The sequence below is a fragment of the Malaclemys terrapin genome, chromosome 3, assembly GCF_027887155.1.
Source record: "Malaclemys terrapin pileata isolate rMalTer1 chromosome 3, rMalTer1.hap1, whole genome shotgun sequence".
Lineage (NCBI taxonomy): Eukaryota > Metazoa > Chordata > Testudines > Emydidae > Malaclemys > Malaclemys terrapin.
Window position 1 is genome coordinate 159,331,030 of NC_071507.1, and position 27,719 is coordinate 159,358,748.

The 27,719-nt window shown below is 43.1% G+C and overlaps 1 protein-coding gene across 5 annotated transcripts in view; it reads right to left on the reverse strand.

Moving 5' to 3' along the window:
* Nucleotides 1-23,348, reverse strand: part of LOC128834874 (isoaspartyl peptidase/L-asparaginase-like) — a 253,892-nt gene extending 230,544 nt beyond the window's left edge. For 2 of the 5 annotated variants that reach the window (XR_008444511.1, XR_008444512.1), the window contains exons 1-2: nucleotides 23,144-23,348; nucleotides 5,726-5,945 (exon numbers count right to left, since the gene is read on the reverse strand). Coding sequence is in view for 3 of the 5 variants with exons in the window: in XM_054024027.1 (XP_053880002.1) it covers nucleotides 5,726-5,918 (193 nt within the window). In the remaining 2 variants the exon portion in view is untranslated. Of the gene's footprint in view, nucleotides 1-5,725; nucleotides 5,946-22,375; nucleotides 22,463-23,143 lie in introns of those variants that run through there. The other 3 variants (XM_054024027.1, XM_054024025.1, XM_054024026.1) reach the window with 2 other exon arrangements.
* Nucleotides 23,349-27,719: the final 4,371 nt, after the last annotated feature.

Here is a 27,719-nt window from a genome sequence, read left to right on the forward strand (position 1 = left end):
TACCACCTCCATCTACAGACATCACCATCAAGCAACTGAAGCGCTGATCAAAGGGGAGAGCCTGGCTGAAGGGCAACCATCCAGCCTGTGATATGATGAGAAGCATCTAAGTTTGTAAAGGCAATGAAAGTGTTAAGATCAGCTTAGAATGCGTTTTGCTTTTATTTCATTTCACCAAATTTGACTTGTTATGCTTTGACTTATAATCACTTAAAATCTATCTTTGTGGTTAATAAATTTGTTTGTTTATTCTACCTGAAGCTGTGCATTTGGTTTGAAGCAGAGACTCGCCTTGGGATAACAAGCCTGGTACATATCAATTTCTTTGTTAAATTGACAAACTCATATAAACTTGCAGTGTCCAGGGGCCATTGCAAGACAGAGGTTCCTAGAGTCGTGTCTGGGGCAAGAGATATTGGCTAATGTCATTTGGTTGCACAATCCAAGGAGCATCTTACATGCCAAAGCCCCGGAGTGGGGGTTCTCTCAGTAGAGAATGGTAAGGCTGGCTCCCAGACTCAAGGATTGGAGTGACCTAGCAGATCATCCGGATAATACCAGGGGAATGTCACCAAAAAAAAATTAAGATAAGAACTAAGAAAGAAAAGAGAGGTGAGCAGTGGAATAGGGCTTCATTTTATTACTAATGGTTGTGCATTTCATTTTGTTAGCATCTTGTTGCTTATCTCCTTATGGAACTTAATCGGTTCAACTTTGGAAAGCTATGGTGGGTGACATTCTACCCTCAGTTGCATCTGTGCCCATCTACTTCTCAGAAAGAAATATTTCTTCAGTGTTTCCTATCTACTGCCACTCGGAAGTAAAAATAAAAAAACCTCTATCTAAGCAATTGGGTTGAAAAATGTGAGATGAAAAATAGGGTACAGAATTGCCTGCCAGGGGGCAACTTTAAACTTCCTTGTGTTAAATCAAATTCTATCTTCTCCTTACTATACCTTCTGGCAAGTAGAAAAGAAGGGGAATATTTTTATCACTGTTATTTGTGGTACAGCAGAATTCAGCTATTAGAGACACCACAGTGACAACTGAATAATTTCACTTTAACTATGTCACAAAACTGAATGGGCATTTTCACAGTACACAACAGTAAGGGAAAAAATCAAATGAAAATACATATCAAACTTCATAAACTATTTGTTCCACCTTAAATTGTATTAAATGCAAAGAGAAACAGTTGGCATTTTACATGAGCTAGTCAGGAAAGAATGTTCTTTAGTGCTATTGTGAGTGTGTAAGATTTTGGATGCTGAGCTTAAAAAAAAATCAATCTAAAAAAATGGAGGCACCCAAAATTAGGTCCTGATCGTGCAAACACTTACATATGTGCTCATATTTACTACTGTGAGTAACTCGATTGCGGTCAATGGGACAATTCACAATAGTAAAGTTAACCATGTTCATACGTGTTTACAGGATTGAAACCTGGTGGATACTTTAGAGCTAAGGCTTTGTCTTTATTGCAAAGTTAACTCAAGATATAACTTGAGTGTTACCACATCCTGACTCCCATCCACACAGAAAAATCTCTAGCTCGACTGGTGGTGCTTTAAAATTGAGCTAGCCCCACTGAAGATCAAGTGCTGCTGAGACTTGAGCTACTATGTGCTGTACAGACACATCCCCCCACAACTTTCCAAAATTCCCCCGGGGCCTCTGTTGTGTCTACCTACCTATCTCTAATTCTATAAAAGTCACCTCCAGGCAGTATAACTAACCTGCTTTGGTATTTGGACCCTACCTTAGTACACAACTTTCTGTACCTGTAACATCTGTATAGTGCTCCTGTTGCACTTATTCAAATCATATGGCATCCAAAAGAGCAAATCAGCATGCTTCTACTTGGACTGAGACAGACATCATAGTTATTGAGGACATGTAGTATGAGGCCAGCAAGACATATGTATTTGAGTGCAAGACTGGAAATTGAATCTCCAGTAAGTTAGATCATAGAATCATAGAAGATTAGGGTTGAAAGAGACCTCAGGAGGTCATCTAGTTCAACCCTCTGCTCAAAGCAGGACCAACACTAACTAAATCATCCCAGCCAGGGCTTTGTCAAGCTGGGCCTTAAAAACCTCTAAGGATGGAGATTCCACCACCTCCTTAGGTAACCCATTCCATTATAGATGAAGAAGAGATTCACCAGACTGGACCTTAGTGCCAGAAGAAGATAAAATTCCTGAAGAATCTGTACTGCCAGGCAAAGAACCACAACACCCAGTCCAGTAACTCCCCTTTTCTATCAGGAGCTGCACTGGGTGCTCAGCAGTGCCCAAAGCAGGGAGCCTATGTACCAAGGGCTCTTGAGGTGTCCAGGATGCAATGAGTGGGAGCAACCAAATGCTGAGGACTCAGAGGAGGAGCTGAAACTAGGGCTGGCCACAGCAATCTCAACTGAGGCAGAGCAGACACTCACCACTTCTTGGCACAGCCAATCCAATTTGTTTGGGGGAGGAGATGGAGGAACAGACAAGGGAGAATGTTGCAGGGGGACAAGCATTGCCTCAGATGGGTAAGAGAATAACTCAACATTGTTGATATGATTAGGGAGATATGACAACAGAAGAGGCCACCATTGCCAGTTACAGTCATGCAGGATACTGTATGTGGGAGTGTAGAAGTTTTATGCAATACAAGACAAGCAAGGCCAGAAAACACAGGGACAAACATAGTTACATAGGGCACACACAGCAGCGTGCTTTTTCTCAAACTGGCACTAGCATTTTTAAGGGCAGCCCAAACTTTAGAAAATAACACCGGCTTAGGGAATAGGTCTGTTTCCTGGCTGGTGGAATATCAAGTTCCAGAGCACTTGCAAAGTCTGTCAGAAATACAGGTCCAACATCCAGCTGCCCCTGCTGGACCACTAAGGGGAAATACAGGTGCGGTTGCCCTGAACTGTGACACCATGCAAGAGGTATCTATGTAGACCAGTGGTAACAAGACTGAAACTGAAGGGGCAACAATCAAACTGCTTTTTTAAATTAAAAATGTAAAAAAAGATTTTCTCATTGTGAAGATGGGGAAGATCCTTAGGACCAAGCAGCTTCAGGGCAGAGAAATGCAGAGATGGAGGAGAAGGAATGTCCAGGAGAAAACCCTTGTCACTTTTCCCAGGCTGTGATGCAGAAAATTAAAGAGGAAAAACTTTTATCCCCTCCAGACAGAAAAATATACTATTCTCAATCCAAGTGAGGCATTCATCTAGGAGGACAACACCATGATCCAGAACCTTGGATGCAGAAGGAATAAATGTTGATGAAGATACATGGGGATTTCATCAAGAGGTCAAACCACCTCTTCAATCTGCAGAGAGAGGTGCTGGAATGGGATTGGCAGAATCAGGCTGCAGCTGACAGCATGCTGGAGAGGATGGTTGTGCATTGCATCTCCCACTACCATTCCGTAAGTGGCAGGACCACCAGCAACAGCAACAAAAGCACTAGCAGCAGAGGGACCTGTTTGAGCATGTGCTGGGACTGATGGCCAGCAGGTTCCAGAACAACCGAAGTCTGACTGCAGCACCAGCAATTGTCCAAATCCTGTTCCCAGTTCAGGTCCAGTTCCAGCCTCTTCTCCATGCCAGCATGTCCTAAAGTTGATGACCTCTAGGTGGGAGGTTACCCAGTCCATGAATGGAACTGCACATCACCATCTATACCCTAGCAAAAAAAACATCCTTCCCATCAACCTGAACCAGTTCCTGGTACCTTGTGTTTTTAAGACGCTGTCATTATGCACACAGAGATTAATTAATTGGGACCCAGGGACAGGCACCGACTCCATGGATGCTCCATGGCTGAAAAAAATGGTGGGTGCTGAGCAATCACTGCACCTCTATCAGAGCCTTCCCCTCTACCCAGTGCCTCCTGCCCACCGGCAGGACCTTCAGATCAGCACCTCCACCTCCCTCCCAGCGCTGAGTGCATGCTGTGGATCAACTGTTTCACGGTGTCAGGAGGCACTGCGGGGGAGGAGTGAGGGCACAGTATGCTCAGGGGAGAGAGTGGAACTGGGCGGGGAAGAGGTGGAGCAGGGGTGGGAAGAAGCAGGTGGGGGTGGGATCTTCAGGGGAAATGGTGGAGTGGGACGGGACCTAGGCAAGCCCGGGGGGAGGGAACACACCCCAGCAGATTAGAAACATTGCACCTATGAACCCAGGGACCTCTGGGTGCAAGCTTGCAGAGAGCTGCATAAGGGTTACAAAGATCCCCTAGATTTGGTATTTGTATATTTGTTCAAAGAGCGTTATGTAAGGTCTCTAATGAAAGCCTGTCACACTGCTCATCATAATCTCTATGAGATGTATGTACGGATAGTATGTGAGGAGTTATGTATATATACTGAAACTTATGTTTTTAGAGTCTGACTTGGGGCTGGTCACCAGAAGATGATAAACAAGTTTCTTTTATCAGTCTGTCTACATGCAAACTGAGTATTGTATGCGTCACAATGAACACCTATTTACAGTCTGAGCTAAATGCTAATCAAGTATTTGCAAAGTCTCTAGGGGAGATTCTAGAGAGGAAAACAAGCAGATATTACCCTGTTTGCAAGGGAAGACAATGGCTTTTGGACTATAACTTAGTGATGGAGACAAACTCTGGATCTTTCCACTAAGGAGGCAAGAAGACAGTTTGACTTGTCTCATGAACAGAAGATCCCAGCTAAGCCTGGCTGGCTAGATTTTGGGTGAGCTTTTGCTCTACATAACATGGCAATGAATTGGTGGTTAAGTTTAAGCTCTAGTATGCATGTTACATTTTTATTTTCTAGGTAGCCCTTTGTTTTCAATATTTCTGCTTGCTAGAATTTGAATCTCTCTTGTGCATTAAATAAACTTATACTTGCTTTCTCTATAAACAAAGTGACTCACACACTCCCAAACAGCAATCCCTTCCATGCAACAGTCCATGTCTCCTGTCCGAGAGCATATAAGCAGCTTGCACACACTGGCATGACCGGGGACAGCTGCCGGTAAGCCTGGTGCCCAGTGGACAGAGCTCAGGGCGGTACAACCATGTTGAGGAGCTGTCTGGGCTGGGTGCTGGTTCCTGCGAGCAGCGGCCTGACATGCTGTTGCTTTTGCCCCATGGTTCCTGGTATAGCCCTGCGGATAGCTGTTTTGATATAAATTTTGTATCCACGCAAGGCTCTACAGACAAGCTCCCTCATGCTACGGACAGGTGGTAGTGAGGTGCCTCATAACTGCATACCCCTGGGAAGCATCACAGTAATGGCAGTTATTTAAACATTTATTAACCTATAGGATTTTTGTGGACTGATGGTATTAAGAACGCTGATTTAACAGATTAAACCTTGAAATTGAATTGTTAAATATTAAGAGAAAACACCAAGAAGCCTCCATTTTTTGTTCACTACTCTTGCTAAAAAGCAAAAGGATATCTGCTGAAGTGCAACCTTAGCTATAGATCTCTCAACCACCCACACAACAGTAAATACTTGTTTAAAAAATAGCAATTACTGAACAGCATGAAGAAGCAGCATAGCATCCAGCACTGAATCAGCTCCATGGGAAATGTGTAAATAAAGTCTTTGGTGGGCAGATGCAACAACACTTAAGAAGCAGCATAAAAATAAACACAAAATGGAGAAAACTCTTGGGGCAACACTGTGGATATATCAAAACTAAGATGATTTAAAGTATTTAAGAGATTATTTTTTTAAAAAGTTACTGCAGTACCTGCATCAAACACAGCATCATCTTCTAAGGCCCGCACAGCAATTTCAACAGCCTTCATTGAACTTCCTCCCATTTCCAGCACTGCAAAGCCATTCTTAACTGCATTTTTAACTCCCAGGATGCTTCTTTCAGCAAACTCATCTGGTATTGCCCAAGCTCCACCATGGACTACAAGAACGGGTTTTGTGCCCATCTTACCAGATCTCCAAAGATGATGGATCTGTTGAAACAAGCAGGTCCTTTTCAATTTAACGTTAATATTGCACCTCAGAACAACATTCAGGAACATTAAGAGATTAATATTTTAGGCCTCAAATCCTGCTTTCTCTGTATGTGTTCGCACATGCATAGAGTTCCAGCATCGTGGGTCCAGTTACAGGATCAGGCCCATAGTTTCTGAATAGTTCCTTGCATTATAAATATCAAAGATTAATGTTTATCTCCCCGTCCCCTGGCTTCTTCTGTTTTTACGCATTTAAATATATTTTACAGGAAGCTCTGCATAAGCAGACCCTTTTACTTATGTCAGCCTCAATCCTCTAAGGAGATACACACAAGTACAGAATTATTAACATATTAAACTATCTTTCAGAGATCAAACCTCAATTGACAGGCAAATTTGGAGCAAGAGTGCCTTTGAAATTCAAATAAAAAGTTTCACATTATTTTAATGTAAAAAGAGTGGTGGTGGTGGGTTTTTTTTTTTTTTTCCAAATTACATAGAAAAACAAAATCTGAGACACAAAAGTTCATGTGAAATATGTCACCAGTTTTCAACAGATGTAATTCTAATACAATTTGTTTAAATGATACATTATTGGCTGAGCTGGAAGCAATACCTCTGGTTAAGAATACCTAACACTTTCTATTTTAAGCTCCTATTCTAAGTGGAACTTTGCCATAATTTAACTTTTCAGACCTATATTTTCCATCTTTGCTCTCTGCTTCATGTTGAATTCTTTTGGAAGCTTCAGTGAAGACAGTTCAGGTGTTTCTGATAAGGAGCTTAGAGGGAAATAAGTAGTTTTCCCAACATTAAGTATTTTCCTAAACATTTATTTGAAGAACTCTATTACCTCCAGGCTTTGGAATAGAAACTGGACATTTGGATGGGGGTATACCTGGGGTCAAAGTGGTGCCTTATGTTGTCCCCATGAAAATCCACACAGATTTGGTTGAGTTGTAAACCTCTAAAAATTGCTATTTCACATATACAGACAAACTTAACTCTACTATTTCCTAACTTTTGAGGACTTGTCCTTGCAAGCCTAACATTCTTGCAACATAATTGTCTAGCAGCCAGGTGAGGAAGGAGCAGAGACTAGCTAGCACAGCTGCTGTCTGTTAAAACAACTAGGCATTTGGAGCATTCCCAACCACATAACTACATTAAGTAAACTAGAGAGACAGCTTGCTTTAGGAGCCTATATACCTGCCATGGGATCACATGGTTGGGCCCTCACCTGTGAATTGGCCAAACCCTGGTTGAATAGTGTATCACAAGACTGGGAGTTAATTGGCTCTGATGATTTATCACACTTGCTGGCACAGGGATGAGTCATCAGGCTTAGGCGGGCTCAGAGGTAATTCAATGATGATTCATCAGAGTATTTTAGAGCACTTAGAAGAGTCCAGTTTTAAACAGAAAGCTGGTCTTAACTCTAAATGGTAACAGAGCTGGCACTCCATTAAAATTTAAGCATTTATACTGATTTCATAACATTGGCATGTTTTCATAGAATACAATGAAGCTCAGTGATAATGGCAAATACTGATGCTTAATTAGATGTGTTACCTAGCAGCTCTGTGTTCTTGGAGAACCAGGGCACAGTACCCCCAGCCTGTCTGATTCATAAAAGACCTCCCCAAACCCAGCCTCTGCAAATCTGCATCTGAAAAAAGACTGACAAAAAGCAATGAAAAGGCAGTGGGAGACACACCTAAACCCCTGGGATAAGGATGACAGGATTAAGGAAACTCACCTAGCCTCATTTGCATCAAAGATGGGACAAGGAGGCATCTCCATTAGCATACAGAATGGAGAACAGATATTCCAAGGCAAGAACTGCATGGAACTCTGGGACCAGAAAAGCAGGGAACCACTGCATCATGGGGGATGTCTGTTCCAGAAGTTAATGAACTCATGCCTGCACATACCCAGCTCAGTAATTATCAGACCAATCCTAGTAATAAATCCTTTATTAGTATCCAGAATAGTGAAGCTCCCTAATTGCATTGTGAGAACCCTCCAAGGAACACCACCCAAAACAAGGAATGCTCAGCTCCCATGGTCTAGCCTGAACAAAAACAACTTTAGTATACTCCCTTGTTTACACAGACACAAATCTAGTGTTCTCCCTTGAACCATTGTTGTTTCGCTACAAAAACTCCTACCCACGCTCATGTAAGTATTCTGATGCCTGGATCCAAAATCTGCATCAGTTCTATTGGGACTTCATCTTCTCCTGACTGATCATGCTGGGGGGCTCTGCCTGACCCCACCACTCCGGACCCTCAGCTACCACCACCACCTGGGACCCCTGATCGATTCAAGCTTCATGGAGTGATGAGAACCCAGCTCTCTCTCTCTAGGTATAGCATTCTGACCCTGACTTTTGTGATCAGTTATAGTTTTGTAAACCTGACTTTTATGATAAAATTTAAGTTAGATTTAATATTATAACTGTTTTGTTTGTTTAACCATAGGGGAGTCATTACCTGGCAATAAATAACTTTTATGATTAAGCTGGTTACTTCTCTCTCTCTCCCCCTCTCGTGGGTGTTGGTTTTTTTTTTTTGGTTTCCTCATTCACTCTGCACCAACACTCCTTGTACCTAAACTAAAAGATCCCTGCAGCGCCCAAAAATCCTCTGGGGTTTGTTCATGAAGTGGGTTACTACCAGAACAATTGTAACATGAAAGTGGGGATAGAGATATGCTGAACCAGGTACGTATGAGGGTGGGAGCTAGGAAGTGCTGATTAACCCAGTACTCTCAGATGTGCTCTTTTGGAGAGAGAGAGTGAGTGAATCTGATTCTGGGGCTGGAAGAACCCTGCCCTGGGGAACTTAGGTCCTGCTGGATAGCGCCATTGGGAGGGAATATGCAGCAAGGAAAAATAGAGCTCTGTATGAGAACACAAGTGACACAAGCAGTACATTGATAGAAGTACAGAAACCCTCTCCCCCTCCTCCGAAGAGTAACCCTAATAAATGAGCATATCCCAAAGTAATGAGCAAAGCTGGTAACAAATTGGTGGGGAATTCGGGCAGCACGTGACCTTAGTCACGCAGTACTTGTTGAGTAGTTGCTGTGGAGTGGGTAATCTGAGGCACAGGCCTGCGCAAACTCTCTTCCTTTTTCAGACTAAACTCCTTTAGCGAGGTCTCTCTCTCATAGAATATTTTGTAACATCCTGTAACTTTTAAGAATCCTGCTTAGAATAACTGTAGGACCATGCAATAAGGAGTTAAAGAGTTGTGCCTTAAAAGTAAAGATTTTAGAGCAATACTGGGACTGCGTGAAAGGGCTTTTGGGTAGGGATCATTAGTGAGATAAGGGACGTAGAGATGGCTGGAAAAAAAAACTTGGCTGCTCGCTTGAGACAGGAGAAAACCAACAGGTTAGAGAACTGGGTAATGAAGAAAGGGAAATGCCCCTGGGAAAGGGAACCAACTGCAGGAAACAGCCCCAGGATTGGAGCTGCCAGACCTCAGCACTCTGCCAGTGGCACCGTGCAGAGGCTGGAATCCCCTAGATGGACCTGATCCTGGCTGGCCATCAGGAAGGGTTCATCTGTCTTGTTAAAAGTTGTGAGTGTTGTGTGTATGGCGTGTGCATTCTGTTTTGGTGATTGTTGATAGGTGGAGATTGAATGGGGTATTGCTGTGTGGGGCTCTTTCGCTGGTGGGAGACCCTGTAACCCACAAAGGATTAAGCCCCGAGTCCGCAGGGAAAGGGTGTTTGCTCTGAGCCCACAGGGAAAGGGTGTTTGCCTGGATCCCACGGAGGAGTAAAGTTAGGTGCCTTTTACCTGGAGCCATACAAACAGGGTAAAGGTGGGTGCCCCTAGAGTGTGTAAGTAAGAGAATTTTGTACATATAATAATTAGGCCAACCAGTAATGTACAGAAAGTTTTCAGCAAAGGAGCACTCTTTGACACTCACCTGGGATGGCCACTGCTTTATTGTGAATTGGGCCAGCCCCAGTGTTTATCAGGTAAAAGAGTGGAAGAGTAAACCACTTGACCCACAGGGAATAGTATAACTGTCTTCTCCATCCTGCTAGCCACTCTTCTTGGCCAGCAAGAAGGACAGGCTTGGGGCTGTTGGAAAATACGCATCAGGTGGGCTTGTCAGTGCCTACCCTGATGTTGAGGCAGGAAAAGGCCAGAGAAATCCTTGACTTATTATGGCCACTCTCATGTAGGTCACTGCTTCATGTTCACCCTGCAATATTGGTCCCAGACTCTCCCAGTATATAGGGAGGGGGGGAAGTGGGAGTTTGTTGTCTCTGCCCCTTCATAGGTCCCAAACACAAGCCATGATATCCCACCAATGCACCAGCACTCTGCTGTTCATAAGTGTCTGGAGTCTGATGCTGTCCAGGCTCTATGCTGAACCTGTGATCCCTCTGAACCTCTGGAGGTGCTTGCCAGCTGGAACCCAGGAAGTAAAATTGCTGTGCCACATGCATGAATTCTATGGGAATGGGAGCAACCCCCTGGCCCTGTACCGTCGCTACCAGTTCTACACTGTCGGCAAATCCTCAGGTTGCCCCTGGGAAAGCGTTGCCAATTGCACGCAGAGTGCCACCGGGGAGTCACTCAAGTTTTGTTATGAAACTAAGACCACACCAGACTCCGTCCCATTCTTCTGTAAGCTGCTGTGGTCTTGAAAGGGACATACACCACCAAATACAACCTGTGACAGCCTCCCAGGTGGCAGAAGGTGCAGGATAGTCCTGGTTTCCTCTGTTGTTTGGGGAGCAACCATGCCCCTATGTGTCATCATTGTTGTCAGAACCCAGACACCTCTATTACCCGGAGATGAACTGCAGCTGTCTCTGATCATGCCAGCAGGAAAGAATATCACACGGTTCCTCAAACTGGGAACCACTGAACTGGACTTTGGCTGGACATGACTTGATTCATCGAGGTTCCCCAGATTGGGTAGTTCCATTAAAAGGGCACACGTTGTGACAAGTTCATGCCAACAATTTGGTTTAAATTCTGTGGGCACATAGCCATTTCAGAGGGATTCCATGAGCCCAATTTGTACAGAGTGGAATTGGGCCAACAAAAAAACAAACAAACAAAAAAAGAGTTTTAAATTTTGACCCTTTGATCACAAATCTTACTCCCCTCTGCTGTTTAAGAGCCTTAGTTTCAGGACCCCATGTGTTGAAATTGGAACAAGAACATTTATTTCTTCAACCTCGAACTTCTCTGAAGGAGGTTCAAATCTACTTAAAAGGCATCAATATCTCTCACATTCCACCTGCATGCGCCCCCTTGATTGGAACTAGCCATAAGGGTTGAGATGAATGGGTAAGCATGTGGCAAGAGGTTGACCATGTAAATACAGTAAAAAGGGAATTAAGTGATTGGATTGCACCTGTAGAAACAGGAATCTCTTTAGTTGATGCCACAAATATAGAAGTTCTGGCTAATAAACTATCATATGCCATCAAAAATATAGAAAAGATAGGAACCACATTAACAGCATCTTTGAAACAGTTAAGTGAGGAACAGCAGTTAATAAGTAAGGTATTTTCCTGGGTGGGAAAGACTCATAGGAAAAGATGAAGAATTAATGATGTCTGGTGTACAGTCCCTCCAGAATAATGTCTCATTAACCTCAGCATGTGAGCAAGCGCAGGCTCTCACCCAGAAGATAATCATGGGAATGATTCGGCAAGCCATAGCAGGACAAATTCCCATGGAGGCAATCTACTTGATTCGGCCCCATGTAACGGAGGAAGAATTAGTCCTCTGGCCCTGGTGGAGACTAGTTAATGCTTCACCATCAAAGCTTGCAGTTATTCTTGCTAACTGTGGCAGGTAAAGAAATTAGAGTAATCCACGCAGTAGTCCCACTGGGATTACAGATTAATGATAACACAATAATGTACTCCAGAGATCCTAACACTTGGGCCTGGCAGAAAGATAATATGTGGAACACAGTAAATGTAAAGGGGTGTAGGATAAAAGGTTTGGGCTATATCGGTGAAGACCAAGCCTTATAGGAACATGCTGAATGCTTCTTCCCACAATCTGGGAATAAGTCTCACTGTTTATTCGATGTTATCCAGGAAAAAGGGTCTGTTTTCATCTATGTTAGTAAAGCATGTGTGTGTGTAAGAATGAGATGTAATATTGTATTGATTAGTGGACATTGGATTTAACCCATGATGCCTGACATTACTTGCTGTTTCTGTAATGTAACCACTATTGTTAGTTGTGATATTAAGTTTACGGTGCCTATATGGACTGTACAACATTTAAAAGCCTATCCTGAGCTCTACAAGACGGTTTCCCCTATTTCACTGGGAATGGGTCTCACTGTCATTAAGGGACTATTAACTCACCCTTCCTTCAAACTGAGCTGCTGAAGCTCCAAACCTTGGGGGAGAATGGCAAACTCGAGATTCAACACCACAACCAGGAGATCTCTAGGCTGGCAGCTACACTTAAAAACACAGGACATCGCTCCTGGTGGGAGACTTTGCTTGGGTGGAGCCCCAATGCAACAATTCTTTTGAATACACCTCTACCCCGATATAACGCTGTCCTTGGGAGCCAAAAAATCTTACCACATTATAGGTGAAACCGCGTTATATTGAACTTGCTTTGATCCGCCGGAGTGTGCAGCCCCACCCCTCCGGAGCGCTGCTTTACCGCGTTGTAGCCGAATTTGTGTTATATCAGGTCGCATTATATCGGGGTAGAAGTGTATCATGCTTCACCCCATTGTGGCGATGATCGGTTTCCAAATTATACTAGTCTGATTCAACTTGTTTGCTGGATCCAGTGACTGATGAGGTGGCTGCAATGGATTGAAGATCAGACCCAGTACCATGGAGTAAGGATGCAATGGGGATACTTACTCAATGCAAGCACCCCATCAATGGGGGGACTTGTTACCTAGCAGCTCTGTGTTCTTGGGGAACTAGTGTGCAGTACCCAGACTGTCTGACTCACGAAAGACCTTCCCGCCTAGCCTCTGCTTGAACCAAATCTGCATCAGAAAAAAGACTGACAAAAAGCAATGAAAAGGCAGTGGGAGACACACCTAAACCCCTGGGATAAGGATGACAGGATTAAGGAAACTCCCCTAGCCTCATTTGCATCAAAGATGGGACAAGGAGGCATCTCAATTAGCATATAGAATGGAGAACAGATATTCCAAGGCAAGAACTGCATGGAACTCTGGGACCAGAAAAGCAGGGAACCACTGCATCATGGGGGATCTCTGCTCCAGAAGTTAATTAACCCACGCCTACACACACCCAGCTCAGTAATTATAAAACCAATCCTAGTAATAAATCCATTATTAGTATCCAAAATAGTGAAGCTCCCTAATTGCATTGTGAGAACCCTCCAAGGAACACCACCCAAAGCGAGGAATGATCAGCTTCCATGGTATAGCCTGAACAAAAACAACTTTTGCTTATGTTTAAACAAGGGAGTATACCAATCTAGTGTTCTCCCTTGAACCATTGTTGTTTCGCTACAAAAACTCCTACCCACACTCAAGTAAGTGTTCTAATGCAAAATCTGCATCAGTTTCATAGGGACTTCATCTTCTCCTGACTGATCGTGCTGGGGGCTCTGCCTGACTCCAGCACGCCGGACCCTCAGCTACCACCACCACCTGGGAACTCCAATCAATTCAAGCTTCATGGAGTGGTGAGAACCTCTCTCTCTCTCTCTCTAGGTATAGCCATCTGCCCCTGACTTGTGTGATCAGTTATAGTTTTGTAAACCTGACTTATAATCAAATTTAAGTCAGATTTAATATTATAACCGTTTTGTTTGTTTGACTCCCCTATGGTTATTACCTGGCAATAAATAACTTTCATGATTAAGTGGGTTGCTTCTCTCTCTCTCTCCCCCTTTGGTTAGGTTGTTGTTTTTGTTTTTTTGGTTTCCTCATTTGTTCTGCAGCAATGCTCCTTGTACTTATACTAAAAGATCCCTGCAGCTCCCAAAACTCTTCTGGAGTTTGCTCATCAAGTGGGTTACTACCAAAACAATTGTAACATGAAAGTGGGGATAGAGACGTGCTGAACCAGGGACATATGAGGATGGCAGATTGAAAGTGCTGCTCGAGCCAGCCTGCTCTGGCATGCTCTATTCCGGTGCGGTACCGATGGCATACGAGGGTCACAGCTTGGAGGTGCTGTTCGACCCAGCCTGCTGAGTCCAGGGACATATAAGGAGTCAGCTTGGGAGTGCTGATTAACCCGGTCCTCTCAGATGTGCTCCGTTAGTGTGTGTGAGATTCTGGGGCTGGAAGAACCCAGCTCTGGGGAACCTAGGTCCTGCAGGATAGCTCTATTGGGAGTGAACTTGCAGCACTGAGAAGTAGAGCTCTGTATGAGAACACAAGTGACACAAGCAGAACCTTGATAGAAGTACAGAAGCCCCCACCCTCAGAAGAGTAACCCTAATAAATGAGCATACCGCAAAGTAACAGGCAAAGCTGGTAACCAATGGTACTTCATTTAACAGGGATGCATGCTGGTAATTAAGTAGTATATTTGGTTTTGAGGATGATTAATACTAGTAGTGCTTTGTCTTCCCTCAGAAGGCCCTAGCCAATGCCAGTTCACCAAAGCCAAACTGTTTTAGTGGCTCCCTTCCTGCCTTTACTGATACTTCAACTGTCTCCTGGCTTACAGTATGGAAGGTCTCATAGCTACTTGGAGAACCTGTATTTCTCAATTGCATTTTAACTCAATGGGGGAAAGTAATTTTGAAAGTTTTTGTCAGTGAAACACTTTTGTTTTCATTAACTCTTATACACTATTTACTTGTTGATTTTAATGGGAATTTTGCTTGAAAAACCAAGCGCCTTTTAGTGAACCAGCAAGTTTAATGCAAGTAAAGTAAATGAAATAGTTCTCATCTTAAGTACAAAATGGCATCTTTTAATGATAGTGAATTATGCTAAATCAGTTTGGAAAAAAAAATTCTTCTATTTCAGTGTATCCTACATTAGTTTTAAAACATGTTTACAGCTCTTTAAAACAGAGTGGCCAATAGCAAAACCTAGCTAAATTACAGTTATCACAATGTTCCATAATAATAAGAACACTTAGAGAAGAGGAGTTTTAAAAGCACAGCTAATGTTTGTGGTGGAAGTAGGACACAACCATCACAGTACAATATTTATTTGCGGCATGAAAAATGGAATAGAGAAAGAAGTGATTACAGAGTGGCCACTGCTATTTACATAGATGTGGTTACAATCCTTTAATTATATTTATTTCCAAGCAATTTATGGGAAATGTTTTACAACAGTGAACTTCCTTTTTCTATGCAGTACAGCTGTACCTTTGATATGAGGGCCAGAAAAAGTGAGTCAAAACTTTCTCCAAGAAGAGTTATTTTAAATGTATTTACAAAATGGATCTTAAATGCAGTTGATAGCTATTATTACATTTGTAATTTTGTTACTAACCTGCTGTGCCAATTCCAGTAGTTGGATATTTTCTTTGGCTTTTACAAGTGTTACATAATAATTTTAGTGTATGAACTAAATTAGACATGCTCCCTGGAGCCCTAATTCAGCAAAGCATGTAAGTGTAACCCACATACCTCCTGGGTGTGATGTTCTGTCCCCTCTAGTGGTACTGAGACCACTTAGAGATTAATGAGTCTGCTCTACAGCCTTAGCTAAGGGCTACATGGCGTTTAACTCATGCAGTAGCGGCTCATACATTTAGCTTTAGAGGTCGCAGGTTGGATCCCAGCCAACAACCACCAGGGTCTGTCAGTGTTATATAAGCACATGCATAACTTCAAGCATGTGAGTAGTCCAACTGAAGCTGAAAATGTATCATGTAATTAAATGCTTTGCTGAATCAGGGCCTTTGTTAGGATACTATGAAAAATTTCCCTTATTTTCATTACTTCCAAGTCAAAGCATACTGAAGAAAATTATAATTCCCCTACAGAAATGCCACTTCTTATAACTAAAGCAGTTTCAATATAGCAATCTGAGTGAACAAAACCAAAGTCAGGACTGGTTTTTCCTCTTACAAAAGTTTTGCATTTCAATTGTGGACTTTTATATTTGTAAGGATCATGTGGGCTATATACAGCACAATAATTTAGTATCTTTATAAAATTCTCAACATATGGCTAACGTGCTTTACAGAAAGAATCAAGCAACTCTGCTTCTCAGGAGCTTGCAATCTATTATGTACATAACATTAAACAGTATGTGCTATTCGCAGTATGGAAGACTAAATATGACATGGAACAGAGACATGACATTAGGCACAGAGAAGTAAGGCTTCAGGAAGTGCTAAGAGGTTGCTTGTTTTCCCATTGTACACATTATGTATGAAATGCTGACCCCACTGAAGTAAACTGCAAAAATCCCATTCACTTTAATAGGGCAGGATTTCATCTCTATGTAAACAGTTTGTAGTTATGATGCTGTATGTTTTGGACAGGAATGTGGGTCATTGTGGGAGAGGCTGAGGAAATAAGAAAAAAAATAAGATTGTGTAGCATACAGGATTAGGGACATTATTCCACTAAGGGTATAGCTACACTGCAATTAAAAATACACTGCTGGCCCGTGCCAGCTGACTTGGGCTTCCAGGGATCCTGCTAAGGGGTTTAATTGCAGTGTAGGCATTCAGGCTTGGGCTGCAGCCCGAGCTCTAGGACCCTCGCACCCCACAGAGCCAAGCCTGAACATATACACCACAATTAATCAGTCCCTTAGCCAAAACCCTTAGAGCCTGAATCAGCTGGCATGGGCCAGCCCAGGTTTTTAATTGCAGTATAGACATACCCTTAGTAGCGTGGAAGGAAAAGTGAAGCAGGATGGGCAAGAAGGGAATGTAATTAGCAGGGTGCATGGCTCAAGCAGGAAAGTGCTAGAAGAATAATGACAATATGTAGGTAGGGGCACAGCTGTATAATCCCAGAGTGATGTGCTTCTCCATTAGTCTAATTCTGACTCCTGCTTTGAAAAATTGTGACAGCTTCCCTTTTGTTGTCTCCTATGGGTTACCAACTCTTGAAGGCTGGCACTGCAATCTAGGTAAACTAGAAACATTCTTATTAGGGCTTCCGCTCACAACCCAACTGTGGAGGGAAACCCACATTTCCTTAAAGAGAAAAGTGAAAGTTTCTACCCAATACAAATTTCAAAACCCCATTTTTTTGGGTCTAATCCCAGGTCATAAATTCCAGAGGGCAGGTTGCATTCAGAGTTGTACTCCTGGAGAGAACAGAATTTTGATTTGATAGTCTGAATGAAGGATCGTGCTTTCAATGGTGAATACCTGAATATATAATTATTAGAATGTACATTTATACAGAATTTTGTGTACTATATAATCAAAGCATGTGACAACTGACAGAGCTGTGGTCGTAACAGGATGTTTACTAGACTGCTGGTCCTCTTCTGATGTGTTTTATCCCTTATCATACTTTTATGATGGCATCAGAAGGGGCCCATTAGGTGTGTTGGATTTCCTACTGGGTCCCAGCCAAGTCTTTCAAATTTTGCATAATCTGTGAGGTTAAATGCACTAGAAAATCCAAAACACCAGACCAAGTGAAATTTACATTGCATAAACAGTCTCCCTGTATATTCAAATTACATACAAAAACTATGTTAAAAGAACATTAAGGTTGCAAAGTCAAGCATTCAAAAGTTAGGAAATGCTAGAGTTAAGACATTTTTAATTTTTCCCTCCTTTCTGTAAATGCATCATGATACAGCAGGGGTGGGCAAACTTTTTGGCCCAAGGGCCACATCGGGATTGTGCAACTGTATGGAGAGCAGGGTAGGGAAGACTGTGCCTCCCCAAACAGCCTGGCTCCCGTCCCCTATCCGCCCCCTCCCACTTCCCACCCCCTGACTGCCCCCCTTAGAACCCCTGACCCATCCAACCCCCCCACTCCTTGTCCCCTAACTGCCCCCTCCCAGGACCCCCGCCCACTATCCAACCTCCCTGCTCCCTCTCTCCTGACTGCCCCGACCCCTATCCACACCCCCACCCCGACAGCCCCCCCGGGACTCCCACCCCCTATCCAACCACCCTCTGCTCCTAGTCACCTGACCACCACCTCTCGGGACTCCTGCTCCTATCTGCCCCCCCGGTATCCCACCCCCTTATCCAACCCCGCTGCTCCCTGTCTGCCCTCCCAACATCTATCCACATCCCCCCCCCCCCCGACAGGCCCCCCGAGACTCCCACTCCCAACTCCCCCTGTTCCCCATCCGCTGACCGCCCCCTCCTAAACCTCCGCCCTGACTGCCCCAAGTCTCCCTGCTCCCTTACCCAACCCCCCTGCTCCACCTCCCCTTACCGGCAGCAGGAGCTCGCAGCCGTGACACCCAGCCAGAGCCAGCTGTGCTCCCCATGCTGCCCAGCGGGAGCAGCAGGCCACAGTGCGGCCCGTGCAGCAGCATGGCTGTGGGGGAGGGGCCGGGGACTAGGCTCCCAGGCCGGGAGCTCAGGGGCCGGGCAGGATGGTTCTGCAGGCCGTAGTTTGCTCACGTCTGTGATACAGCCTTTCATTATGTGGGAAGCGGCGTGGGCTGAGGGATGTGCTGGCCGCTGGTTCCCGCCACCCCCATTGGCCTGGAGCAGCGATCAGCGGCCAGTGGGAGCCGTGATTGGCTGAACCTGCAGTCGTGACAGGTAAACAAACCAGCCCAGCCCGCCAAGGGGCTTACCCATGCCAAAGGTTGCCGATCCCTGATCTCGTTTGAGAATGAGATTGTTATTTTATGTTTTCTCTCTACAGTTTCTTTCTGGGATAATAAACAGAGCCCTGGAACCAGGGCTATGATCAGATTTGGGTATGGCTAATTATCTAGAGTCCACCCTTCTACCCAGGTGTTACACTTGTTATCAATCACCTGCCAATACTTGTGAATTTACAGTTACAATTTCCTGTTTTTAAAATGTTTGGTCTCATATTGCTGTGGGAAAAAACACAAACAAATGAGGGAAGTGGACTAAACCCCAATCCTGCAGGGTATAACAGTAATAATTACTTCACCTACAGTAGATGTAGGTGCCTGCCCCATGTAGATCAGCTGCTAACCGAATGTGTGGAGGAAAGAGTACAAGCTAAGTACGCACAACGCACAGTCAAATTCCCAAAACAAACAGAGGGGGGAAAACAGAAGAAAGAGGGTTGATTTTTTTCTGACCTTGCTTTACATTGTAGTAATAGTCGGTGTTATTTATACTGACAGTAGTTAAACTATTATTTCTGAATTTTTAAAAAGTTAAATATGTTCTCAACTGATTATGGCAGCAGGTGCACAGCTAGTAGTGAAGGGATTATTATAACTGCAGTTGGTATGTTAAAGCTTTTTTGTATTTTTAAAGAGTACTGTTAGCCTTTAAATTGACCCTAAATATTTGGCTCACCGTTTCAAAGAGTTTACGGCACTCTACGTGTTACTTGCATTTTGAAAATACTTCTCAGCTTAAATTACTGTGCTTTATTTTGAGGTTGAGCAAGGTTTCCATCCATAGGCCTTTGAACTGATGAAAAATTAACAAGGCATAATAGACACACACAAATTCTATCTATTACAGTTCTACCACTATCTTCCCACTCACTTGCAAAAATGCATTATTCTAACCTATCCTATTCTTCTGTATACTCCTGTAGGGGGGAGAGAGAGAGAGAGAGAGAGAGAGAGCGCGCGCGCGCCTGGAGCACTGGGCCTGGTATAAGATCTGAGGCCTGAACCATATTATAGCCATGTATTAAAGCAGATGTTTACAAGTTTTACTGTCGGATACATGAACTGGGCAAAGGTACTGCTAGTGTTCCTAGAACACAGGCACTCCTAAGAAGTAACAGAGACTAGGTATGCATGTGAACACACTCTGAAAGATTAACAAAGGTACATCCTGACCTAACACCAGATAAGAGAGTTTGACAGAAGTGATGAACAGGGATATTTTGCCTGAGACAACTGGACCAAGATACAAGGGGAGGTAACAAGCAGGTGCCATGAAATAAATAAGATGGTATATAAGTTGTTTGTCTCAGTCCATAAATGTCAGAGTACCTCACTGACCGAGCCACTCCTTGCCATTAGATACTCATGTATTAGCCTACCTGTAACCACAGATCCAGGGTATTGGGACTGTGCCTTGATGGCAATAAACTTGGCCAAGAGCATTTGTCACTGAACAGTGCCTGTGATCTTTCTTTCTGGGTAGTACTTATGACACTCTGCCCCAAAGACACACTCTGCACCCCATATTCACCATGGTGATATTGATATGTTTTGTACAACGTATGCCTTGTGAGGTATCATTCTAAAAGTCTTTGTATGTTGAACATTAATATCTTGTTAAGTTGTATGTGCTATCATGGTATAGGAAGTTATAAATTTTTGCTATGTATGTATTATGAAACATGTTGTGAGGTTGGGAACATCCACAAGCAGCCTACAAAGGCCAAACAATATTGATGGCCTATTGAGGAGATACATACCCTCACAAGGATTACCCCAGAACCTTGGTACAACAGAAACCTCTCAGAGATAGCACTACACAATGGGGACTGTTTGACTCAGGTCACAGCAAAAGATCTTTCCAGCATGTTGGAAAAAGATATAAAAGGGGGAAGTGACATCATAACAGGGCCTCACTCCCCTATAACACAACACCTGGAAACACCTTAGGAACAAAGACTGAACTGGAGAGCATCCCAGGCAGGAAAGAAGGAAGCCCTGCCCAAGTATGGAGGCTTGATGGACTGTTTGTACTATCAAACAGCTCTGGGGTAAGACCGGGAGTGGTCTGCAGCTTGTCAGGCACAGTGTGAGAGGGAGCCCAGGCTGGTGAGACAGGGGTCAGTGGTACCCGTCTCACCAGGTTGCACCTTGGTGTGGGGAGCGGTCAGAGTACTATTGAGGTCTGTGCAGATAGTTGGTTCAACAGGGCTGGGACAGCATACGAAGAGAGCACACATGTCCATCAACCAATGACAACTCCTACCTCTTTCACCATAGTCTCACTTCGTACCTTGCTCCATCCTCCAAAAACAATTCACCGTTAAGCATGAAGTTGTGCAGTTACTTACCTTTGTACCCACATGTGCTTATAGCAAACTTTGTTCTCTCTAACACCTTTTCTCCTAGTGTCAGTGCTTAAAGCTTTCCAGGTCACAGACCCAGAAAATAAAATTTCAAACAAGTAAGTTGGCTTGTAGAGGGGGGACACATGTTTAGTACAGCCTGAGGAAAAACCTGCTCTGACTGGTGGCTTTCCCCAGTTGTGTATATTCTGGGGCAAATGGGGAAAGCCTCCAGGGCTGCTGCATAAAGCAGGTAGAGCTCTCTCCTCTCAGGTACTGACATTGTTTTATTCTATATAGGTCCTCATACCACATGCATCACTATAATATCTGAGCACCTACTAGTAAGTCATTAAGCAACATGGCTAACATCTGTTGTGTGTTTTGTTCTCTCCTCCCCGTAGGGGAGAGGATAAGTGGAGCATGTGCACTTTAAAAAAAAAAAAAAAAATACCTGTTGTGTGTGAGAGAAGGTAAGGTCAAAGAACCATGCCTCGAACTTGAGTTGGAACCAATAGCACTGGGGTTGTGATGACCATTAGTTCCACAGTCTGGGACCACCCCTGGAGAAAGTTTTATCTCCTGCACAGCAGAGCTTTACTCTTAGTGTTCAGAGTTCCCTTGAGCCAGTGGAGGGGAAAAGAGCAGAGAAGCCATCCTGTTTCCCCACCCTGGAGAAGAGAGGAAGTAGAAAGAGCCCAGGGAAGCTCTGTTTTTCTCCTCCCTTCCTGTGAACAACAGAACAGTTCCTCTGCTTTTCCTAGCCTTCCCTACAATACCAGGTCCAAGAAGGGGGACAGTGAAACCTGTTGCAATGCCCTCCCCCTAAGCCTGGGAGAGATGGACATAGAATGTTAGGAGCTGTAGAAGGAGCAGAGGTGAAGTTGGGGAGGGAGGGGCAGAATTGACAAGGGGGGCTGGCAGAGCAGAAGTGACTGGGAGGGGAGTGATAGACCCTCCGCTCTTTTCACACACCTTTAAGCATGGTGTCTTTCATGCCTGGTCTTAAACCAACTGTAAGGTTTTCAGGAAAGACTACATATATGTTTGAACAGCATGCAGTATAAACAGGGCACCAATCAAATTACAACATCAATAATTTCAGCCCACTACATTTATGAACAATCTGTTACCTACAACATCATGTTGTAATGAACACTCACTGTGCAGAGATTGGCCTGACTTGAATTTCCATACAGCATTGTGGGAGGGGAGAGAGGAAATACAAGGGAAGGCCCAGGACAGTTAACTCGGTCAATAGTGCAAATGAAGGCTACATCATAACACCCTTCCAAAAGCTGATCCCAGGTAGGTCTGAGGAGAGCTGCCCAATGTGACTTACCTAGGGGCGGGAACCCAGAGCACTCAAATAGCAGGTGGGGCAGTTGTTGTATAGCACTGCTGCAGCAGAAGCCCAAGAGAAAGCTGACTGCTTGCTGGCTTTGCTCAGGGGCACAGAATTAAGAGTGACTGAGTGGAGAGGCTCAGTTATAAGCAGTCCCGCAGCTGCAGCAAAGAAGCACTAGGCAGTGAGCCAACTAAAGCCGGGAAAGGATCTGGGAAAGGGGCCCAGAAGAAGAGTGGTGTATGTGAAAGGGATGGGTGAGCCCACCAGCAACAATGAGGCGAAAGCAGCACAATAGAAAGCTACAGGCCTCAGCCACAGCTCAGAACAGCTTCCTGCCCTTTCCAGGCTAACACAGCCCTGTGTGAGCCACTCCTCCAGAACAGTCTTAAAGAAACAGAAGCACACACAAGACTGCTACCACGAGGGATACTAGAAATCCACTCACATGAGGCTGGCATGGCAGACACATATTGTATAGCTCACAAAAAGAATATAGCCCCTGAACTATTCTCTCAGGAAGGTGCTCTACATAGAATAGCACTGCTAAAAGGGCACAGGACCCAGCTCAGGCAAGAAAGAGTCCCTAGCAGAAGAGAAAGCTAACATTATTTCCTCCATGTCTATTTGTTTTTTTCTTTAAATATAATTACCAAATAACTTTGATATACAAGCTAGAGGAACAGGAGTGAGCTAATGTTATGGAAGAGACACATGCCTGATTATATAATACAAAATAGCAATACTCTTAAAAAGCACACTTACCTTCAACTCACACAAACAGCTCTATCTCATACAGTCCTTATTAGACTCCTGAGCACAATAAACGAGAGTAAAATGCAGCACAGACAAGTATTAATCCTAGACTTCCAAATCCAAAGCTAACCTTTGTCTGTGTATTTCTGAACTACTATCAAAGCCTGGTAAATGTATAACTAAAACTCAGGCAATTAAAATGAAGTTGTCTGAGCTGTTCACAACCCGAATTAAGAGACCTCAAAGAGCTATCATGCCATTAATTATTAACATTGCTTATTTAAAAAATGCTACAGACTGCCTACTTGCAGGAATAGCAAATCTCTACGGACCTTTAGAATGCCAGAATTCCTATAAATAAATGAAAATAGCAACAGCAGTGCTATTTACTCGTAGTATTTTCAGGATAGGTTTAATTGCTCAGAGTATTAAATTGAAGGAGAAAATCAGGAGCCTTATCTGCCTCCCCCTAACCTGCTCTTGCCAGTTTCTTTACCCTTTCATTGTTACATCCACCATAAGGTTGCCAGTTTTGGTTGGATGTATTCCTGAACGTTTGGTCACATGCCATGATCTTTAATTAAAGATTAATCTTTAATTCTTGGAGATTCCAAGAAAATCCTAATGGGTTGGGAACCCTAATCCCCCAACAACCTCAAAATTCTCACTTGCTTCTTATGGCAGGCTCTACACCTCTCGACTGCTGGTTCTTCACAGATGATGTAGGATGGATTGATTTAAATCAAAATTGCAATGATCTTGGGGTTCATTAAATAACAAACTAGTGAATGAGAAAGGAAGAAAATTTTAATAAAACAAGCTGGAGAGCATCTCTGATGAACTGCTGCACAAAGCCCTGTGGTGTTCCCAACCCCCACCTCCAGGGCACATCTACAAATTCCTATGTTGATAATACTGTCTCTTATAAGGGAGAATCTATAAATTATAATCTTCTACAAACATTTTTCTGTATCTTCTGCCTTGACAAAAAACAAATTAACTCGTGTGTGTGTGTGTGTGTGTGTGTGTGTGTGTGTGTATAAACAGCTAACAACTATCTAATGACACATGCATTAAATTCTCAACCCATGTAGTACAATTACCTAGAGAAGAGAGGTTACCAGCAAATCACTCAAGTGAGTCTTTGCCACCCACTTTTCTCAAAACCCTTTCTCCAGGCAGGTTAGCAAGTCTCTATGAGTCTTTCAGGAGGTTCAATCTCCTGCTCTCATCTTCTCAGTATTGGCCTTTCATTAGAGTCTGAGTTGTTCTCTTGTTACTTGACAGTTTCTCCTTTGTGGGTTGATGATAAAGGATCAGTCAGATGGGAAATGCCAAAGTCCATATTTACTGTCAATGTATTGGAACTTTCTGGGATTACTCGTAGATCCCTTTGATTCACACGTCAAAATGTGTCCCCCTGGTCTGTCTGGACTACATACGACATTGGATGCAGCTGTTCTTTAATGGTACCCCTTTTGCCCCAAGTATTAGAAGTGTGATTCCTCAGGCACACTCTATCACCTGGGTTAAGAGATGGGAGATCATGGGCCCTTTTGTCAAAATAATATTTCTGCTTCCACTTCTGATTTTCTTTCATCTTCCATATGGTTTCATTGTTAGGAGATTTCAGCAGGTTATCAGTAATTGGTAAATTAGATCGGATCCTTCTTCCAGTTACCAGCTGAGCTGCAGAAAAGCCACTCTCCAGAGGTGTACTTAGGTAAACAATAAAGGTTTTCTACAAATCACCCCCACTGACAAAAGTCTTTTTCATAAGGTTCTTTACTGTCTAAATAGACCTTTCCACAAATCCATTTGATTGGAGGTAATTTGGACTTGATGTTTTGTAATGAAAATCCCAATCTATGGAAAATTGCCTAAAATCTGCACTGAAAAATTGCAGTTCATTATCACTAAAGACTTCATCTGGAATTCCATGATTGGAGAAGATTTCCTTCATGCCAGCGATCACTGATTTACTATTAGTACAGTGCAGTGTGAAAATTTCTGGATACATAGAAGAGCAGTCTGTGACTATTAAATAATCCTTTGATTGCCAGGTAAATGTCAGTGCTTACCTTCTCATAAGGCCTTTGTGGAACTGGATGAGGTCTCAGTGGCTCTGCCTATTGGCATGTCTTGTATTTCAAGCATGAAAAACAGTTTTTATCCGCAGACAATGAGCACCTCTCGTGTTCATTGTTTGCACTTCTCAATTTCTAAAGGACCCTTGTGGATCTTCTGTAGCATTTCTTTTTAGAGGCTCATTGGAATTACAACCTTACTCGAAAATCACCCCATCTATCACAGTAAGTTCATGTCTGCAGTTCCAATAGCTCTTATACTTGGATAGCAACTGCTTATTTCTTCAGGCCACCCTTTAATTACCACTTCTTTAATGATTTCCAATGCTTCATCTTTCTCCATTTCCTCTCTTATTTGTTGCAGTTTCCTGTTAGCTATGGGAATTGACTTTACAATCAGATCTGCATAGGCTTGCATCCCTGTCTCTAAAGTCTTCTCTGGTTTCGTGGAAGCCACTGCTCTGGAAAGTGTATCAGCAGTGAACATGAATTTACCGGGTATGTAGGACACAACCAAATCATATTTTTGCAACTTTATCATCATTTTTTGAATTCTTAAGGTGTAGTCATTTAGTGGTTTGCTAAATAACGTTATCAGGGGCTTGTGATCCATTTCAACTTCCACTATCTGTCCATAAATATACTGATTGAATCTCTCACAAGCAAGCAATATTCTTAAAAGCTTCTTCTCAAGCTGTGTGTATCTGGTTTCTGCCTCAGTCAGTGATTTGGATGCATATGCAAGTGGTTGCCAACAATCCTCTGTAAAATCACTGCGCCTAACCCAGACTGTGAAGTATCTGCTGAAACTTTAATAGGCCTTTTTGGTACATAGAACTTTAATACTAGTTCTTGCATCAGTTGTTGTTTTAAACCTTCTCATGATTCCTTCTGTTCCGCACCCCAACACCATTCATTTTTATTCTCTAGGAGTTCTGAAAAATGCTGTTTTGGTAGATGGAAAATTCATACTAATCTAAGATAATTAACCATTCCCAGGAACCATTGAACATCTTTCTTTGATGGTGATGTGGCATCATTTCAAATCTTCCTCTTATCAGGTTTACACCTTTGTTGGAAGTAATGTCCCCAACAAAAGTCAGTTTTGTAATCCCTAAAAAACATTTCTCCCTGTTTAGTTTGAAGTTTGCAGCTCTAGTTGCATCCAGGACTTCCTGAAGTCTACAATCATTCTCCTCTTTTACTGAGCCCCAGATGATGGAGTGATCCACTGAGGTGTCAAAACCATTAATATGTTCATAGATAATAGGTATAGTTTGTGATACACTTCTCGTGATGAACCTATGAAGGGTAAGTGTAAGAATGTATATCTTCCAGATAGGGTATTAAATGTGCACAGCTTTGAGCTTTCTTCAGTTAATTTTAGCTGTCAAAACCTCAAGGATGCATCCAATTTACTGAAATCTTGAGCAGATGCAAACTGACCCATAATCTCTTCTCTGGTTGATAGTTTGAAATGTTCTTTTTTTACAGCCTTGTTGAGGTCTCTAGTATCTAAGTATATGCATAGCTGGTCATTACTTTTCTCCACAATGACAAGGGAGCCTACCCATTTTGTTGGCTCCTGATTTTTTTGTATTTGCATTGCTTCTATCTTTGCAAGCTCATTCTTGAGTTTATCACTGAGTGCAAATGGCACCTTTCTACATGGATGGATAACTGGAGGGACCTGCTTGTTTATCCAGATTATATGTTCACCCTGCAAGCAACCAATCACTTGAAATAGGTCATGATATTCCTGAAAGAGTGCCTCATAGCCAGGTTCAGTATGATCTTGTAATGAGAGCACGTGTTTTATCAGATTGAGTTTTTCACATGCAGCCAGGCTTAAAATTGGTGTCACCTCCTTTGGCACTACAATGAATGGGAGACTGTACATGGTGTTTTTATGGTTGATGCTAGCAATATACCTTCATAGGTATATTTATCCCAAAATAACCAGTTACTTTCATTTTTTGCTCCCACTTCTGGTCATATTTTCAATCTCTCATAATCTTGTTCAGACAGAATATTAACCTGAGTTCCTCTATCCACTTTCAGTGGAATAATTGTTCCATTCACTGTCATAGGTAGCATCCAGTCCCTGTCATCAGGCTTGCTAGATCTCAGGTCTATGGAAAACTCCTCAATCAGATTGTCTTTAAGTGAATACACTTGATTTTTCTGCACTTGGGATCTGCAGCATTTTACAAAATGATTATTTTTCCCATATTGATAACAGAGTTTCCCAAAGGCATCACACTGTTTGAGGCCATGCTGTAATCCACACCTTCCATATGACTGTCTGTACCCAGTCTTTCCCCAAATAGTGGTTTTCATAGCGATTGGTTCCACTCTTCGATTTGACCTAATCTGGCTATATTCTTTTGCATTTAGTAGATGGATAACACCATCTGGTGGATTCAGCTCTTTGGCTTGTGCTTTCACAGTTTCTGCTGCCCTACATATTTGAAGAGCTTTTTCTAAAGTTAAGTCTC